Here is a 19,633-nt window from a genome sequence, read left to right as displayed (position 1 = left end):
AGCCATTTGATGTCTTTGCTCCACACATCTTAGTCAGGAGCTTTTTTACTATTTTATTGACCACTTATGTTGTTAATCTTTTGTTTTTTCCTTGAGTTTTAAGGATAGGCCTTACAAGACTTGCACTTTCTTTTGTTTTTAGGATACATGGATGAATATAAGAAACAATGTTTAGAAACATCAAATGAAGTGTTTTTTATGTAGCAAAAATAATATATTTTTTAACCATCATACAATAATTAATTTGAAGAACATTGGTTATATTACCATCTTGCTTATTTACATTTGGACAAAAAGACATGTTAAAGTTTTTGGATGGGGTAGAAGGAAGGATGGTGTTAGCATGGATTGGAAATCCCCAGCTGAAAACAAATTGAAACTGAACTTCAATGGCAGCTCTATGGACAATCCGGAGAGGGAAGGCAAAGGGGGTGTATTCAGGAATCACTTAGGCATGGTGGTGGCCTTATACACAGGGCCAATTGGAGTTGGATATTCTGTTATAGCTGAACTGATGGCATTGTTGCAAGGACTAAATCACTAAGGTTAGCAAAACAGCTTAGATTCTGAGAATTGGAAGTGGAAAGGGGACTCAAAATTGGTCATATATTGGACAAGGAAAAGTACTTAAGTACCTTGGGTTTACAGGAATGCCGTTAAAGAGATAGAATACCTATCAAGGAAACTCAACACTTGGGTTAGAAAAACTGCAAATGGGATGGCATATGCACTAGAAAAACAGGGGGTTAATAGACATCATTTGTTTTGAGCAGAAGTGTAAACTTTTGTGTTGCGGTTTGTTGGAGTGCTGCAACATATTGTACCAAACTTAATATTAATGAATTTCCATTGCTGATAAAAAAGGGGGTTTTTGGGATTGGATGGACTTTCAATGATCAGGAAGGGGGGATGGTTTTAGTATTTTCAGCTGTATTACATGGACTTGGGCACAGGAGTCAAAATTCAACATGTCCACAGCCTATGCTGGGGTAATATGCCATTAAAAGACAAATATCCCTCAATTTATTCCATAGAGATAAAAACAAACCCATAGCCCCTTGTGGAGAGGCTTGAAAGGTTCTGAATTCTCTGTAGTTCAAGATTTAATTATAGATCTTGAAGGAATCTCTCTGGCACTGGCTAATTCCACCCAAAGTTAGGGCTTTCTGTTAGAAGGTTTTTTATTTAAGGATCAATTTTACAAGGTTCTTTGAAGGAGGCAACTCAATTGGTGCTTGTCCCCTCATGTTATTTATTTATTTATTTTTGTGTAAAGCTTGTCCTCTCATGTTTGCTCATTGTGTAAAGCAAGTTGTGAAACTATAAGCCATCTACCAAATTCCTGTACATTTGTCCCTAACATCTGGGAGCATTTCTTTGACCCTCCGAGAAATATGATGTAAGTAGCTTGTTTTATGACACCTTGTTCTCCCCACCCAAGAAAAGAGGAAAGATCCTTTGGAGATGTATCCTTTAGTCATTATGGGAAGAATGAAATGCAAGTTTATTCAAGAGGCCCATTTTAAAGAGGCTATGATTGATAACATCACGATAAAGGTGGTTCATTGGGTTAACACTTCACCAATTTTAACCCTTTTTCGGTGGATAATATTGTGAGATGATCACAATATATTGCTTCTTCATCATCCTTGGCCATTAAGTTAATATCCTCAATTTGGTTCCCTCCTTCAGCATGCAACATTAAGTTGAACTTTGATTGGTGCATCTTTGTAAATCTAGGGCAATCTGTCATTGGGGGTGTCTACACCCCCATTCAGGACCTATTAGACATGGGAACTCAATCATAGCTGAATTATTGGTTGTACTCCAATGAATAAGAATATGAATAGATCAAATTTATAAATGTTTATGGTAGAGGGGAGATTCAAAGGTCACTGTGAGATGGCTTAAAAACAAAAGTGAGAGATTGGCTGTATCGACCAATGTTTTAAAACACGGAGGCGTGATGCGAGGCGTTCCACTACCTAGAGGCGTGAGGCGTAGTTCAGAGCACGTATACCTCCCAAACACAAGGAGGCGTAAGCCTACTTAAGAGGAGGGGGGATGAGGAGGAAGGAGGATGGAGAAGAGGCAGGAGGATCTCATTTTTCTTTAATTTTAATAAAAATTTTTATATTAAGAAGTATGAAGATGCATATCACTATCGGCATTATGTGAAAGAAATCAGTTACCTTGCTTGAGAAATGCATTTGGCGGTCATGAGGACACAAGTGCATTTGGGGGTCATCTCTATGGGGATGAATGAAAATATAAATCCTAATGTCAAAGGATTGGTTTAGGTAGCATCTGCTAGCTTAAGCCTGAGGGATCCAAGAACATTTTATACATAACACACTTTTCTATAAACTGGTAAAAGTTTCAGTTACTGATAAAAAACACTAGTTTTAAATCATGGCATATTTTTTTTATCAATAACAGAAACTTTTATTTTGAAGAAAAGATAAGAGAAAAATACAACGAGAAGGGAGGGGTAAAATCTCTTAACCCTCCCTAAAAATAGATATCGAATTACATCAATGCCCAAAAGAAACTGGCTCTTCCCACCCCTTGTTTGGCCAAAGAGTCTGCCAGAGAATTAGCACTCCTTTTTGGACCACTGAACCTGAATTTGCATGTTTTGAGTAAGCTGGTTAATTTTCATTTTTTCATTTGAGAACTTCCACAGAATGAAATCTTCCTTCTGCATCCAGTTAATTGCCAACCTAAAGTCACCTTCCACCAGCAGTTTTCTAATATTCATGACATATTGGGATATGCCATCCCATAGTAATAATGGTCAGTGCCCCCTTGAGCCTCCAAGAACAAGTTTGTCTACTTACCAACCATTATAGAACTTCATACTTATTTTGAAACAGGATTTTTTTTATAGTTTTTTCCTCTTTTCTTTTCCTTTCTACATTGTGCATTTTGTTGCTTGGGCTCTAGATTATTTTCCTACTTAGATGGTTGTCACTATTTTATCTTGTTTGTGGACAATTCTTCTCACTTTATATGGCTGCATTTATTGTGCTCCAAGGTGGTAATTCCCTAGATCATCAACAAATGTTATAACATGGTACACATCCAAAGAAGAATGAAAAATTGTTTTGATGAAGTAATGAAAACGAATATTTTGAAAATAAATTTGTCTAAATTGTGTGTTTCTACATTTTTTTGATGAATAAAGAAAAATTTTATTACTTCAGAAGTTAATAGAGAACTTTAAACTTATACAAAAATTTTATTACTATTTGGGGGTGGAGGTTGTTCACTTTGACACATTGTAAAACTTAATCTTCTATATTTTATGACTACCATTGATTCTCACGGGATCCTGCTAAGATAGACAAGTTGAAGAGATTCATTGCTTTTGAATTCAAGATCAAGGACCGAGGAAACCTTGCATTTTTTGGTAATTGAAGTAGATTGGTCAAGAAAAGATCTATTTGTTTCTCAATACTTATTGCAGAGTTTGGGAAATTGAGAGTTGGCCTCTTTACACTCCCATAGACCTAAAGCATAAGTTGGGCGTCATATGGAGAGGTTCTTTATGCCAACCATCTATGACCTTCACAAATATAAATTATATTGGGTCTATTGATGATGGATGATCCACCTCTGGATATTGTACCTTCACAGGTGGTAATTTAGCAGCTAGTTGAAGCTAGAAGCAATCTATGGTTGTTAGATCTAGTGCTGAACCATATATAGAGCAGTGGCCCATTGAGTTATGAAAATACACCGGCTGAAAACTCTTTTGGAAGAGCTGAGGATTATATTTGATGGTCATATGAAGCTGTATTGTGATAACCAAGTAACAATTAATAGGATTAGGAATGCAAGATGTTTAACATCACACTAGCCACTTTTAGTAATTCAACTAGGAGAAAAATAAACAAATTGAAAGTTTCACATGCTTGAATTATTGACTGTTTTAAGCATTTTGGTACAATCCACATTTGTTTGATTTCACTTTATGTTGTGTTTATGTATTAGTTTATGCCAATAGGTTTTTTAAACATTTAATTTCTTTCAAAGTTCAAGTTCACATGCAATTTCTTTTTTACTTTTGTTTTTTTTCCTTCACCTTGGTTTATTAATTCATAATAAAGAAAAGTTTGAGGAGGATGATTCATAGAACTAGAGCAGGATGGGCAAAATGAAGGATGCATCTGGAGTCTTATGTGATAAGCAGATACTACTTGGGTTTAAAGGAAAAGTCTGTTAAAACAGTTGTAAAGCTAGCAATGCTGTATGGAGAAGAGCATTTGGCAGTCAAGAAACATGTCTAAAATGTAAATGTCACAGAAATGTGTTTGCTGAGATGGTTGAGTGGAAAAAAATTAGGAAGGATAGGGTCAGAAATGAAGTCATTTGAAGGAACCTAGGAGCAACTCTAATAGGTGATGTGATAAAATGAGAAAGTAGACTAAGATGGTTTGGTCACGTGCATAGAAGATCTGCAGTACCTGTAAGCAAAAGTGATGTTGCAAGTTGAAGGGTCTGAAAGGGCTAGGGGTAGACAAATGGCATGGGTTTAAGTAGACAAACTGATTTTCTGTTTGCAGGTTGTAAAATGCTATTTAGTATTTTTTCGCTGGTGTAATGAAGTTTTTGATAACATTTATAATTGTCTCTATACGCTGCAATTATTATATATTTTGTTAGGAAATGTTAGTTGAGGGAATCCCTGAGCGCGCTTTGTTACTTGCAGAGAAGAATTTGATGAGGAGAAGGAACCTGATGGAATGCTTCTCTCTGGATGGGTACAATCTCCTCAAATGAAGAAAGTTAATCACAAGCAGGTTGACAATGAGGATAGCACATCAATTGTTTCTCAACCAGTGCATGTGGAGACGGAAGATGTGAATGAAACGGAGATAGTTGTTTCTACTGGGACCAAAAGAAAATCGTCTGAGATTTCTAGCACCTCTTCAATTGCATCAGCCGCTAGTGTTGGTACTAGAAGTAACCAGAAACCAGAAGAAATTAATGATGATGATGATGATGATCTTGTCATTCTTGATGGACACTCGGACACCCTCAAGAAGAAAAGGTTGCAGTAGTTGTAGCAATTTCAGAATTGACTATTAGAGCCTTCATCCATCTGAATTTTGTACCAATAGAGTAATTAACGGATTCTTTTGGTGCTTTTTACTTTTCAACTTGATTTATTAGTTCTCAATTTGTATATCTTATTTTAGCGAAGATCTGCATTTTTTCTCTTTTTTGTAACAACAGTCTGAGGTAGAAATGTTGAATATCTGTGAACATTTTGCTAAAAATTTAGTACTTGAAAACTGATTAATCATTGACGAGGTGCCCTGAATGTTAAAAGGGATGATGTGTGTTGTGTACAAATTTACTCCAGTGCATCTAAGATTAAAATCATTTGGTTGCAATTTTTTAGGCATATCTTTGTCCTCTCAAATCTCCCTTAAAACTTGGAATGAGAAGAAATTGCTATGTTTTCGCCTTCTGGGCCCCATTGTATCCATTTCCCTTGTGTTCACAGGAGGAAAAATAAAATTTCCTGGATCCTATATAAATCTAAAAAAAGAACATAAATTTCTTAATCAATGGGAACAAAACCCCGTTGACCAACTTTCCCTCTCTCTCTCTCTTCCCCCCCCCCCCAAATAAAAAAAAAAAAAAAAAAAACGGACTCTTAATGTGTCTGTTCTGATCCAAGTCAGGGTAGAACAAGTACCAACTCGTGAACTGAATGATAGAATATGGATTTCCAAGACTCGACTAGGCTTATAAATAGTGTTGTTTAGCTGGGTCGGATCCGGATCGGAATAAACTACATCTGAATGTCAGATTATTGAATCCCAAATCCGAATGTTTTCCAAAATCTGAAATATCGGACTTGGGTTGGATTCAGATTAATCCAACTTGCTCTATTATCATTAACTAAAGAAAAATATTTTAAAAATTATTTTTATAGAAAATTATATACAATGTATGCATTATTATATTACATATAATTAGACTCAGATTTTTATCGGATCTGATGGAGTCATATCTGCATCTGATCTGATTTACTGATTGCCAAATAGTTTCGGGTTTCAACATCCAAATCTGAGAAATTAGACTGGATGATCAGGCTTTGGATTTTCGGAGTCTGTTGACAGCCGTATACTACTAACACACGATATGGGTAAAATGGTCGAAACATCTTACTAGGGGTGCAACTTAGGTGAGCTGGGTTGTGCTTGTAGACCGTGGGTCAATATCAAATGTTCTTGTCTTCTTGATCACAAACACACAATGGATATTGTTGCAGCCAAAAATGGGTTTGAGCATTTCAGGTTTATTGTTGCTCAGTGGACTGGAGATTGTCTGAATTCTAAATAAGAGCAAGTCACATGCACTGAGAATGAACAATAAAAACCTATTCTAGATCTTTAAATGACTTCTCGAGTACTTTGGTTTTGGTCATGGAAAATGTGGTTAGGGTTTTTAGGTTGAGGCAAGAGTCGACCCTTGTCAATGAGGGGACATCCCCTCAAGTAATTGAAGGAATTGTGAAAATTCTGGAAATCAACAAGTCAACACGGACATTGCAAATCTAAGAAACGAGGAGTCGTGCCCAGATCGTGAGGGTACATCCCTCGTAGGAATGGCAACGGGGCGGGGGTCATTTTTCCCGGCCCCGACCCCGATTTTGGAACAAATCCCCGTTCTTGACCCTGATCCCCTGGAGATCTCCATAGAGTCATCATCATTCATATCTTATCCTAACTATATGGGGGAGATCTCCATAGGCTATCTAACTATTTATAATTTTTAATTATTGTATACATGTAGAAGCCTCAATTACACATGAAATCAGAATTCTTTAATCAAAAAGTTTGCTAATATTATTGATCCAACTTTCAAAATTATCTATTTCAATTTAAGTCTCCCTACTCCCTTGCTTTGTGGCAATGTTTTCCAACTGCCGTTGACCTGGATGGTTGGACCGTTTGGACAAGAAACCGTTCAGGCAACCGGTTTCATTTTACCTCAAACCTGGTCCTCGACCAAAAATCGTTGAATTGGTCAATGATCCGTTGATTTGTTCAACCCGTTCAACGGTTTTTGGCCTTTTTTATTTTAATTACTTTTGTTAGAACGGGCCATTTGTTCAAACCAGTGACTTAGAAACCGGTGGCTAGAATGGTTCCAGTTCCAGGTCAATTTTTAAAACATTGCTTTGTGGCTTTTCAGCACTCAAATTGGATCAATTGGGCATCAAGATATGTAGGTTCAAATGTTCAATTTCTCCTTTGCGGCTGGTCATCAAGATATGTAGGTTCAAATGCTCAAATCGGACCGGAAAAACCGGGAATCGGTTAGGTGATAGGTTCCATTTTACCCCAAAACCGTTATTTCGCCAAAAAACCGTTGATTTGGTCAGCAAACTACTTACCCGGCCGATCAAACCGTTCTAACCGCCCAACAGTTTTGTCCGTTTCGATTTTAAAAACCTTGCTTTTAAGATTAGGGTTTTTCAAGAGATACCTTGTTTCTTTACTTTTAGATTGGAATTTTCCAATCATTCTTTCTAATCTTTTGGTTAGGATTAAAAAAAAAAAATCCTAAAATTTCAAAGAGGTCCAACTACTCATTTGCAATCAAGTTCTTAAGTCCTAGAAATTATCATATTAGCCGTTTATGCAAAGTAAAATTATAATTCAATCCTTTTTTATAATAGTATATGTCCTAGTGGTTGGGATACCATGTGTACAATCACTGTTTTGACAGACCACCATTAGATGGGACTTAACCAAGAATTCTACTCCAACTATGAATAGAGGTGTAAGTCGGGTGGGCTGGATCTGGTTTATCGTCAACCCAGGCCCGGACCTAAAATTTGGGCTTAAGGCCCAAGCTTAGACTGAGCCTGAGGTCAAGTCCAGTTTTTCCAACCCGAGTCCAGCTCGCATTGTAATTGGATGCACTCGGGTTGGGCTCGGGCCAAGGACGGGTTCGGGTTGGTCAATGAAACCACTCTAAACTTCTGTATATATATATATATAGTTGTGCCGGGTTTAGACTACCTAAGGGTTAGGCCCGAGCCCGGTGCGAAAAATAAAAAGCCCAACTTCTTGGGCCCAAACCCAGCTTGAGGACCAAAAATCCAAGCCCAATCCATGTAAAATTCCAAGCTGGGCCAATTTGGGCTCGGGCTGAGCCCACCCAAGTTGCACCCCTAACTAGGAAACCTCTTAATACTTAGTTTCTTGCTTCGAAACCCTATTAAGGTAAATTGCTAGAACATAATCACCTAGATATACCGGGGATTTTTAGTTCAATCAGGACATTAAGACAAGCTCTAGAAAATTCCATGTGATTGTCTCAACTGTGTAAATAGTCATCGTCTCAACCAACCACTATCAAATGGGACTTAATTAAGAGTTATGCTCTGTTTGGGAAACTTCCTAAAACTTAGTTTTTTTATTTTTATTTCTTCCAAGGTAATTGCTAAAACATAATCACTCAGGTGTATCAAGGGTTTCCAGTCAGAACACTCTAGGACAATCCCTAAAAACTTTCCTATAAGTTCCTTTGCCTCACTAAGATTCTTTTATGGAGTCCCACTCTAACTTTGGTTCCTAGCCAGAACCTTGATTTAACTTAACTTTTTGGCAATGATACTCTCCTATTGTTTGAAGGTACAAATTCCTTGTTGGATATTCTTAGAACCATAAAATCACTCCCAAACATGTAACATATATATGGAGTAATCTTCAGCAACCATCCTCATGGTATATCAAAGTGGTTGATTATAATCCTATAGCCCTGAAACTCCTCAAATTCAAGAACTAAAAGGACTTTGCATATGAAATATTCATACATCTGATACTAACACAAATATTTTCATGAATCAATCTTAAATTGGATTTTATTAAAGAGTATCCTAGTATACACCCATATGGTAGTCTAGAGACTTATCCCAAAGGCTAAGATCACAGCACACCATCTTATAGTAATCATTCATATGCTAAACTTATAAGTCAGTTGTCCAGACTTACCAGTTAGGATATTCAGGTTTATAAGGGAATAATTCAGATCTTCCATTACAAGGCTCATTTATCATTTTATGCCTTACAAGATTACTTGGGGAACTATTAGCCATAAATAGAACTGCAAACAGTGTTTGATTGTCCGACTTTGAATTCGAACTCAATCCTATTAAGGATGATCCAAATTCAATTTGTTTGGCCTTTAGGATATATCTATCTATCTATTTATTTATATATATTCTTATGTAAAATTAAAATTTATATTATATTTATCAGTAAAATTGATTTGAATGTTGTATTATTACTAAATTGTCATAGGTTTAAGTTTCATACAAGTAATTTTTTATTCATTTTGTTCATAAGATACAGTATTAAAGTCATTTTAGTACATTTTATTAATCTTTTCAAATCCGCTAGACATCCAATGGATAGGATCCGATTCAAATTCGAATACAAACAAATCAAATTTCGGTATACCTATATCCGATTTGATTCAATCCATTTGTAGCCCTAACCATGAATAGATACAACTGAAGACAGAGTGCCTCATAAAGGAAGTCTTAATTTTATTAGCAAAGAGTCCTTACATTTGAGTTTGAATAAATACATGGAAATCGTATTTCCAACATAAGAGTCCTTACTAGTTACCACTAGACAGTATATTATAACAGCATGAGTTTTAAATTTCAACTTGATTATACTTTTCAACACTTTCTTATTAGTACCATATCAACAATAAAATTAAGAAAGAAAGCATAGAATTAATTGATCATTAAAATTAGCACTTTCAAGTATTAATTAATTTTATTTGGCCATTCTAGGTCATACATGCATACTTGATTGTCCAACCTCACCAGAAACATTATGCCTCGTAAACGACTAATGACAGTTGGACATCTTTTCATGGCTCCTACCTCGTCTATGGGGAATTTACTCAGGGTGTATCATCCAAGATCCATTGTAACTAGTATGGAAATCGGATTTACACACAAAATTCTTCATCACATCCACCTCACAGCCCTTTTGCAGCTATGCATTGAGCACATCTCCCATAAATAAGAACATATAAGAGATGATCCCGACGTATGGCCATAAGAGCTGTGAGGACGAATTTTGTGAGAAGGAAATCCGACTTTTTAATTTGATGTTTTCACGGTGAAAATGCCATATTATTAACTAACATATGCACCAATTGAAATCATCAAGGTCTGTATCGAGAACCCTAAAAGCCGATACATTATGCATATCAATTGCTACACCTTTGGTACCATGTGAAAGGCGCATATGGGGTGGCTCAGTTTGTATATTAGTTTGTTCCCGTAAAGATGCGGATTTAATTCCTGCTATCATCTCAGTTGGTAAATTAGTTGATTTGGATGTAGATTTGATTCCTGCTACCACTGACTTTGGAGAGAGGGTTATTAGTGTGGTGCTGCGCTACTCAACTGCTCGTATGAAGAAGGATTTGGGGTTATCACCAAAATACCAATAAAAAAAGATGCTTACTTCTGGGTCAATACAATTAGGGTTCTTCGCCCTAAAGATAAAGTGGGTCTGGATCTGAACCCTCGCCATCTGATTCATGATCTTTGGCATGGTTTGCTGAAGCACCAGTAATAGACTAATGGCCAAACCAGGTCAAAATTACCAAGGGGCCAAAAGGTCCAAAATCTGACCCATTTGCATGTACACCTTTGATTCCCAATTATAATAGGTTCAAGACTGATTTTACTTGTTTCCAACAGAAACCAATCACCTAATACATGTTATATACATTTGTCTAAATAGAAACCCTCGGACGTTTTATGCGTTTCTCATAGAAACACATAAAACCTTGTATTTTGCATGTATTTGCGATATACATATTTGTATTTATACTCTTTCCAAACTGAGCCCAAAAAGGATCTTATCAGTTCAACCCAATAAGCCCTATTGGTCTATTACTGTAGACTCTAATGGGTCTGGATCTGGATTAGAACTGGATCTGGGACTCTGGGTTCAGGATCAGATCCACCCTGCCCCAGACCAGACCCCACCAATTGTCACCTCGGCCTGTCCTTTTACTTAAAACAAGGCCCAACACTCAAGAGTAAGTGCAAGGCAGAATCTGACTGCAAACCTGGTACATTGAGAGGGGGTGCTTATCTATGTGTTGAGTTGATAACTGCTCAAGATCTGAAAGCAAAGTACTGAAACGATTTCAAATTTAAAAATGATTCAGCATTCTGGTATTGGGAGTTGGATCTACTGCACTTTGTGCACATATAATGAGAACCGTCTTAGACTGGAAGTGCACAAGTGCAACACAACCAGACTCGGGCATTGGAGTGATTATTTAACCCCCCCCCCCCCTATAAGTTTTATCATATGCCAACAACACCCCTGGATTTATGCCATTTTTTAAGTCTGGAATCTGGAATCTTTTCTGCATTACACTTTCAGCATTCAGCAGTTATCAAACGGCCCCCAAGTAATTAACCACGGGGCTCAATTCCAAAATGGAACTGACAGAAGGTCATTGCAGCCGCCTCCTCACTTGAACAGTGAAAGAAGTCCTTCAAAAAACAAAACGGTCGGATTAGAACTTTTCAACAAGGAGATTGATACAATAAACAGGTACTGTAGGTCCTTCTGTAATCACCACTGCCAGATAATATTGTCTCATTTTCTGGTGACTGTATTTCCAGCAGTTAAAAGAGTCAGCACATCTCATCAATCCACAGAAGACATTTCAACCCAAGGGCTTAAACTTAGGACAAACTGTTTTTACCCGAGGACAGAAGCTAGGTGTGCATCTTGAGTGGGCCCAATCCAAGCCCAGACCGACCAAGCTCACAAATTTACACGGTTAAGCTTGGATTTTCAGTCCTTGGTCTGGGCCTAGGCCTAAAAGTTCAGGCTTTTCTATTTTTCAGTCCTTGGTCTGGATTTTCAGTCCTGACTATATACATACATGGACATATTTACATATATACATAAACATGCATACATACATACATTTCTGTCATTTTAGTATAAGCTGATGGGCCAAGCTTGGCCCAGGCTCAAGACCAGCCCAAGTGCACCAATTTTCAGTGCAAGTTGGGCCCAAATTGGACAGATCAGGCTTGACCTCGGCCACTAGCCTTAAGCCCAATTCTAAGGATTGGGCCTAGGTTGAACTAAAACCCAGCCCAGCCCGCCAGACTTGCACCCCTATACTACGCTACCCATTACTTCTGATAAAGGAAAATGGAGCTTAGTGCAAACATGAATGTGCTCACAAACAATCGGATTGGTCCAAGTACATGTCAAGTAACTGAGTAGCTCTCTGCAGATTACAATCACATGCTTTCAAAATCATAGTACTTCAAATGCACAGGGCCTGTGGCTTAATCTGTACAAATCAATCTATAATATGTACTATATAATACATTTAACTCCACAAGCAGAGGCATTCTGAAGGAATGGGGGGAACATCAAGAACACAATGGTGCACAAAGACCGGTAGAACAACAGGGGAAAGGCTATTGTAACCATTAGATTAAATTAAGCAAGAAAAGGGTTCCTTCCTGGACCAAGTATCACTTATATGAAACTACATAACACCAACAAACCATATGAAAGCAGAACCCAATCTCTAACATTAAATTAGCTGAAACTATGTATCAAGAAAGATCCTGAGACATCAAACAGGCTAAACTTGGGAGTCCATTTCCCCAATATGGAGTATGGTCACTGATGCCTTAAGAGTCATGTTTGGAAGTTTACATTTACAAATAAGGTAAGAGGCAATGCTTACATGGAACAGCAGGCCATAGACACTGCAACAAGTGGAGAGCGTTACCAGAAAGACCCCAACTCACCAAAGGTGCTGGTAGTGACTTGTGGACCTGAGTTCGCTAAATGCCTTTGATGGAAATAACAATACACATCTGGTTATGAACAAAACTAACTTGGCTACAATGGATCTACTGCCGCTGTTTTTTCGATGTTGGCTCTGATTGAGCCTCGACCTGACAAAGGAAATTTCAAATAAAAAGTCATAAGGGGAAAAAAAGAAAACAGAGAAACAAATAACATCATATGAAAGCCCAATGCATTAATCTAAATCAGCAAGCCATATTCATATTGGTATCTGGATTTTATTTGATCTAAAAAGGTAGAAACCAAATACATATTTTACTTTGAATATAACAAGTATAGATATGATTAAAAAAAACATATCATTTAGAGCTGAGAGGAACATGATCAAATCACCAATGTTTTTGAACCGCTGTTGACCCAGACAGTTGGACCGTTTGGCCCAGGAACCATCCAGGAAACCGGTTCCGTTTTACCGCAAATCCAGTCCCTGGCCAAAAACCATTGAATTGGTCAACTCATTGACCTGGGAGGTCGAACGGTTGACCCATATGACCTTTTCAATGGTTTTTGGACTTTTTAGTTTAATTTTTGTGTTTTAATTTTTTTGTCAGAACAGGCCATCCGTTCGAACCAGGCGGATGAACCGTCGACCCATAAACTGGTGGCCAGAACGGTTCCAGTTCCAGGTCGCTTTTTAAAACATTGCAAATCCCTAACAGTTTTTCTGCAAAACAACTTGGAAACATGGTTCAAAGTATCGATACGCCTCTGTGTATCGGCAGAGGCGTATCGGTACTTAGATATACACGGAAAAGATAATGGACCAAGGAAATGATGAGCCAACTAATCATTCATTTACTAAAATAGATTTTATCCCTCAAAATCAGAAATGGATGTGTTCAAATTAGGATTAACCAGTGATTTTAAAAGGCGCGCCAAGGCACACAGGCAAGGCGCATTTTGGGGTATACACCTTGCCTAGGTCCTAGGCGTACCCATTTCGTGCGCCTGATGCACCTTGCGCCTCAGCCCAGGTGTGTGCCTTTTTAAAATTTTGTGCTTTTTGCTTTTTTTTTTTTGAGTCTAACAGCTGGGTCGGGAGCTCCACCCCTGGATCCCCGACCACGCCCCTTGAGGCAACCACAAACAAGTCTATGTTAGGGTCTGAAATTCTTATTTCTCATATGAAAAATAATGATTTTATAACTTTCATTGCCTTTTAAGAAGATATTTTATTGCTATGAATGCAATGCCTCATAGAATCAAGAATGCAATATGTTTTACATCACATTAGCTACTTGAAGCAATGCAATTAAGGAGAAAAAGAGATTGTGAGTTTTACATGCTTGGAAATGCTTTATATGTTTGCTTTTATTTTAAATTTTCATCCGAATACACTTTACATGTTATGTTTATTTATATTATTTTAGATAATAGATTTTTTAAAACATTTATTTTAAAATTTAAGTTAATATTTTTTATTAACACTATGTTTAATATTTTTTAATTTTTTTTAATTTTCTGACTTTTTTTTTTAATTTTTTAGCTTTTTCTTTTTGTAATTTTGCGCCTTGCTTAAAAAGGTGTGCGCCTTGCGCCTCAAGCGCAAATTGGCCCTTGCTTTTTTTTTGCGCCTTGCGCTTTTAAAATACTGGGATTAACCAACTAAAAGTTCTGTCTCACATACTGATAAAAAAAAAAACAAGTTCTATCTCACATGGCCCCAATTGTACTGAAGTACCATTGTCCACACATTCATCTTAACTAGCAGTTACTTGGACCAACTTGCGGAATCTTATTTTTAAAAGGGAATTTAAAGACCAAGATGGTTTCACATCATTCATTAATGCAACAAGCAGGGTCCCTTAAACAAACAGGTAGCATCCGCCTACATTTTTTTCTGTTTCTGTCGCTTTTGAAAACATATGCATTATTTTATCAGTAACGAAAAAATTAATTAAAAACATAAACATGGAAGAAGAATACAGGAGAACAAGATAACCATCTAAATGGAACACAGAGTAGGGGTGCCATTTGGGTGGGCCTGGGTAGAGCATTTATTGAAACTTGAATAGCTGTAGTTGAAATTCTTCAAGCCAGGTACCTGATTTGCACCCCTAATCCAGAGAGGTCCTAGTCCTAAGGATCATGAGATTTGTATAAAGAACCATTCCCCACATCCAAGGCCTCTTCTTTTTCTTTCTATCTTCTCAGTAGGTTATGCACCACTACTGGCAACTCTCAGTGTTCACTTAAAGTGATGAACAAAATATTCATAGCAGCTGCCAAGAGATGAGCCTATCTAATGAAACTAGACAAACACCAAGGTCCCCAAGTGGTCTTCATCACCCATCCAGTGGAAAATTCAAGGGTTCATTTGGTTGCCAAGAAGATAACAAAAGAATAGGAGAAAAAGAAAATTAATTTTCCCTCTCTCCAGCTTTCCATTGTGGCAGAGAATGCTGCAGGAAAATTCCTTTTCTTCTATTTGATTGTTGGAAAAATATCAAGAAGGTTTTCATGTATCCACCAAACAAGACACCATTTAAATATAAGTGCAAATGACAAGCTTGGAGGTTCCAGCAACCCCTATCAAAACTCCCTGTACCCTATGAGCAATAACAATATGCACAGTACAAACAATGGAATATTATCATCATTCTTCAACAAAAAGACATGATTTTCATACCGGTTGAGAGAGAGAGAGAGAGATGAAACTCCATATAAATGCATAAGAACAAAATGATGCAAACTTGAAGGAACACAATCCTAAAAACAAGTTGCAGACCCACAAGTAAGACGTCACCAAGATGCAGGATATTCAAAATGGGAAAAGAAAATAATGGTCATTAGACTCGTTATTCAACCTTATATATACATGGAATTCTCCTTTTTCTCTTCAAATCCATGATGACCAAATGACATCTAATAAGAATCCTCACTTACAATGGCAAGATGTGGCTCCAAACCCCCATCTCACTTAAACTACAGTGGCCACATTGATGGAGGACAATCAAGAAACAATAGAAGATGATACAAATGATTGACCGTTGTGGGAGCTTTGGGTCACTCTCCTCCTGATAGTAACTTAGAAAGAAGTCACTTCTCAGGGGTGTTAACCCACCCACATAATTTTGCATGAATCACCTAACACAGGATCTGATCCAATTATCTTGGACTAAGATGACCCAATTATAAAGTTGGACCAAGCTAGGAGTTGGAAAATAGGATATAGTCCTATGAAATGAATACGATCTGGCTCATACACACACACACACACCAAGCTAAAATACCCCTATTTTTGAATTTGGTCCTTTATTATGAGAGCAATAAAAAACCTAATTCCAATTACTACTTTTAAGTTCATTAATCTATTCCCTCTCGTTAAGTCCTATACTTAAGGTATTATCTCCTAATCCCTCTCATTAAATGCTATATTTAAGGTATGTAAAAATAGATGAAATTAGTGGAACTTTTATTGACTAAAACACCAACTTTTGAATTTGGTCCCTATCTAACTATGAGGGCAGAAAACTTTCAGCTACTACTTTTCACTTCATCCAATTCCCTCTCATTAAGACCCATATTTAAAGGTGCTCCATTTTCTCTCATTAAATCATATATCTGAGGTATTTTTGTTTTTCACCAATAATTCCAACAATACAAAACCTGTGTTTAAAACCAACCTAGAAACTAAACCATTTTCTTATTCAGGTGGTGGGTCAATGGTTCAAACTTTTAGGTCAAATGGGTGAACCTATAATGCCATAATTGAATAATAAAAATTTCAGAAGCATAAAAAGTTATTAAAAATACAGGAATTTTGTAGAAAACATTTGGTACAAAAATAAGTTTGATAAATAAGAAATATTTCTATTAATGATGGAAATGGAACAAAAAAATAAACTAACACGAATACAAAACCTTTTCCCATCTAAGTGGTAGTTCATTAGTCCAACCGTTTGGGTAACATGGGTCAACTAATGATATTGTAATTAAATAATAAAATTAAAATAGATCAAAAAAATTACAAAATAAAAAAAAAATTATAGAAAAAATGACACATGACAAATATTATACATTTGTCAAATTAAACAAGAATAATTTTATAATTAATTATGAAAAGGAATATAAAATTTAGAGCCACCCAAAATAAAAGCATTTTCCGTTCGAGTCAAATGGGTTAAGCCATGATGACATAATTACATAATAAAAATCAAAAAGTAGATAGACAAAAATTTATAGAAAATACAAAAAAATTGTGCATATCCCTAATATTAAATAATTATTATGTTAAGAAAAAATGATATGACAAATAAGAAGTATTTTTATTAATAATGGAAACGGAATACAGAATTTAAATCCACCAGCACACTATGCTTTGACTACTTAATCTTTGTTTCGTATATTCTGATAAAGATAAGAAATTTTACGTGCAATGTGCTAAGGATTCAAACAGATCGAATCGGGTTCATATCAGAGTATATCTGAATCCGATCCAATACTACAAACCGTAGATCTGATTCGACCCAAAGATCCGATCAGATCTCACAAACATTGATTTGAATCTGAATTTGTTAAGGATGTCAGACATCCAAATCTGATCCAATGTTTAATCAGATCCTACTATTCGATCCGATCTGATATGAAAATCCAAAATGGGGGTATCCAAACCCGACAAAATGATCCAATCCATTTGCACTCCTACAATGCGCATACAAATTTACTAGTATATTCTAAGTATGTAAACCAAAGAGTCATGAATTCTTTTACTATTTTTATCTATTTCTTAAAATGATCAATCAGACTATAACCAAATATAAGAATCCAACCAGAATCAAACTAGATCTGACACCACCAGATCCAATAAGATTCTGAATTGTATTTGGTATAGGGTTTCACTAATCAAATTGAATTTGGATTTAACTAGATCCAACCTTGTTACAATCCTACCTCCACTTCCCTTTTGTTTCCAGGGAGAGTCCCTTCTCCCCTTCAATCCATCCATAACTAGGTTTGAATCTGCTTCAATGGCAATCTTTCTGTTCCAATAATTTGCTGCTAATCTGTGTGCTTCGAATGCCACCCATGCTTCCACATTGTTGATTGAGCGGATCCCCAAGTCCCTACTAAGAACACAGTGCACCTTTCTGTCCTCATCTTAACAATAGCTCCAATCGCATACCTACCATCTCCTCTTCTCGGGGCATCAAAGTTTATTTTGAGTTCTCCATGGTCCAGCGGTTTCCAGCTTACAAGGTCATGCTCAACTTGAGATGTAGACATGTCCTCGAACCTGCAGTTTGTATGAAGGAATTCATACGTAAAGGCTCTGGCTCTTTTTAAAACTAGTTGAGCAGAGGAGTTCTTGTTTTCAAAGATTTTAATGTTTCTATTCTTCCATAGGCACCATGAGATCATGCAAGCTGTTTCCAACAGGCATCTTCTGTTGAGCTTCCTGTGCCCTTTTACTCTACCTCACCATGAACAAATGTCCTCATTCTCCAAAGGAGTAAGGAGTCCTTGTTTGAGATTTTCCTAGAGTTGATGTGCCATCTCGCAGTGAAGAAAAAGATGATTAACATGTCCCAACTCCTATTCTACGAGCATGTCCTCATTCTACAAATATGTCTCTTTTCCCTAAACTACATACAACTTCCAACTCCCAACAAGACCTTCAAAATTTGCACTCCCAACATGTTCCTCACTCAGCAATCTTTAAAAATAAGTTCTCCACCTTTAGTCTCCTTATTTTTTATTAAAACTATTTGATATTCACTTTTGATACATTTGAAATGATCTAGATCTTTATTTTCTTCTCCCTTCTTGAGAGTTTGTACATATTCTTTTCACCTTATTTTGAACCTAGCTTCTTGTATAATCTATAATGTGTCTTAAGAATAGCTCAACTTACTTTCTTAGCTTATTTTTAAGTATTTTTATCACACTCTTAAGGTCTCTCCAATTCAATTTATTTGCCAGGCCTAACAAGATTTTTGCTGGGTGTAATGGAAAAATATCAGGATGATATGCAAGAGCATCCACAAGTGACAAAAATAAAAAAGTGCCAAAGGAAAGGTCCTATCCAGTCCACACCTCCCAGATCCACAATCTCCTTTTTTTTTCCTCAATTGCATTACTTCAAGTTGCTAATGTGATGTAAAATATATTGCATTCCTGATTCTACGAGCCACCTTTGTACCAAGCCCCTCAAGGCAAGTCAAAACAAGTCCATGTTAGGGTCTTAAATTCTTAATTCTCACAGAAAAAAAAAATAATGATTTTATAATTTTAATTGCCTTTTAAGAAGATATTTTATTAGGATGAATTGATGAACAACATTAGCAAATTGGGGTTTCTCAGAGACCCCAGACCAGCCGCTAGGTTCAAAAAAAGAAAGCAAAATAAATGTAAAAATTTTAAAAAAGCACACGACTGGCTAAGGCACAAGGTGCATCAAGTGCACACCTAGGCACACCAGGCATGCACCTTTTGAAAGTGCTCCGCCTAGGACCTAGGCGAAGCGCATACCCTTAAAATGTGCCTCGCCTATGTGCCTAGGCGTACCTGAGGCGTGCCTTTTAAATCACTGCGCCTACTCTCTTTAGAGTTTAGACAAATGTATTTTACCTTTGGATATTTGAGGAACCTATTTAGTCACTCTTTTATGAAGCTTGTCTTCTGAAACCACATATCATTAATTCCTTTTCCTACATTCCATTTTTCAACAGCTTCTGTTTTATCCTTAAACTCTTTTAATTTTTCTCCCTTTA

General features: G+C 36.7%; 2 protein-coding genes across 3 annotated transcripts in view; one reads left to right on the top strand and one right to left on the bottom strand.

Moving 5' to 3' along the window:
• SAE2 (SUMO-activating enzyme 2) overlaps window positions 1–5,311 on the top strand; it is a 32,790-nt gene extending 27,479 nt beyond the window's left edge. The window contains exon 11 of the mRNA XM_010253319.3: window positions 4,715–5,311. Within this exon, the coding sequence (XP_010251621.1) occupies window positions 4,715–5,066 (352 nt within the window). The 3' untranslated portion in view covers window positions 5,067–5,311. The remainder of the gene's footprint in view (window positions 1–4,714) is intronic.
• A 5,879-nt stretch (window positions 5,312–11,190) lies between these two features.
• The window catches only part of FRS3 (FAR1-related sequence 3), a 30,762-nt gene continuing 22,319 nt past the window's right edge, over window positions 11,191–19,633 (bottom strand). The window contains exons 6-7 of one of the 2 annotated variants that reach the window (XR_734579.2): window positions 12,796–13,009; window positions 11,191–11,569 (exon numbers count right to left, since the gene is read on the bottom strand). Coding sequence is in view for 1 of the 2 variants with exons in the window: in XM_010253320.2 (XP_010251622.1) it covers window positions 12,965–13,009 (45 nt within the window). In the remaining variant the exon portion in view is untranslated. Of the gene's footprint in view, window positions 11,570–12,501; window positions 13,010–19,633 lie in introns of those variants that run through there. The other variant, XM_010253320.2, reaches the window with a different exon arrangement.

This window comes from Nelumbo nucifera, chromosome 7 (genome assembly GCF_055504915.1).
Source record: "Nelumbo nucifera cultivar China Antique chromosome 7, China Antique-T2T, whole genome shotgun sequence".
NCBI lineage: Eukaryota > Viridiplantae > Streptophyta > Magnoliopsida > Proteales > Nelumbonaceae > Nelumbo > Nelumbo nucifera.
Note: the sequence above shows the minus strand (reverse complement) of the source record. Positions and strands in the feature narration are given on the sequence as shown.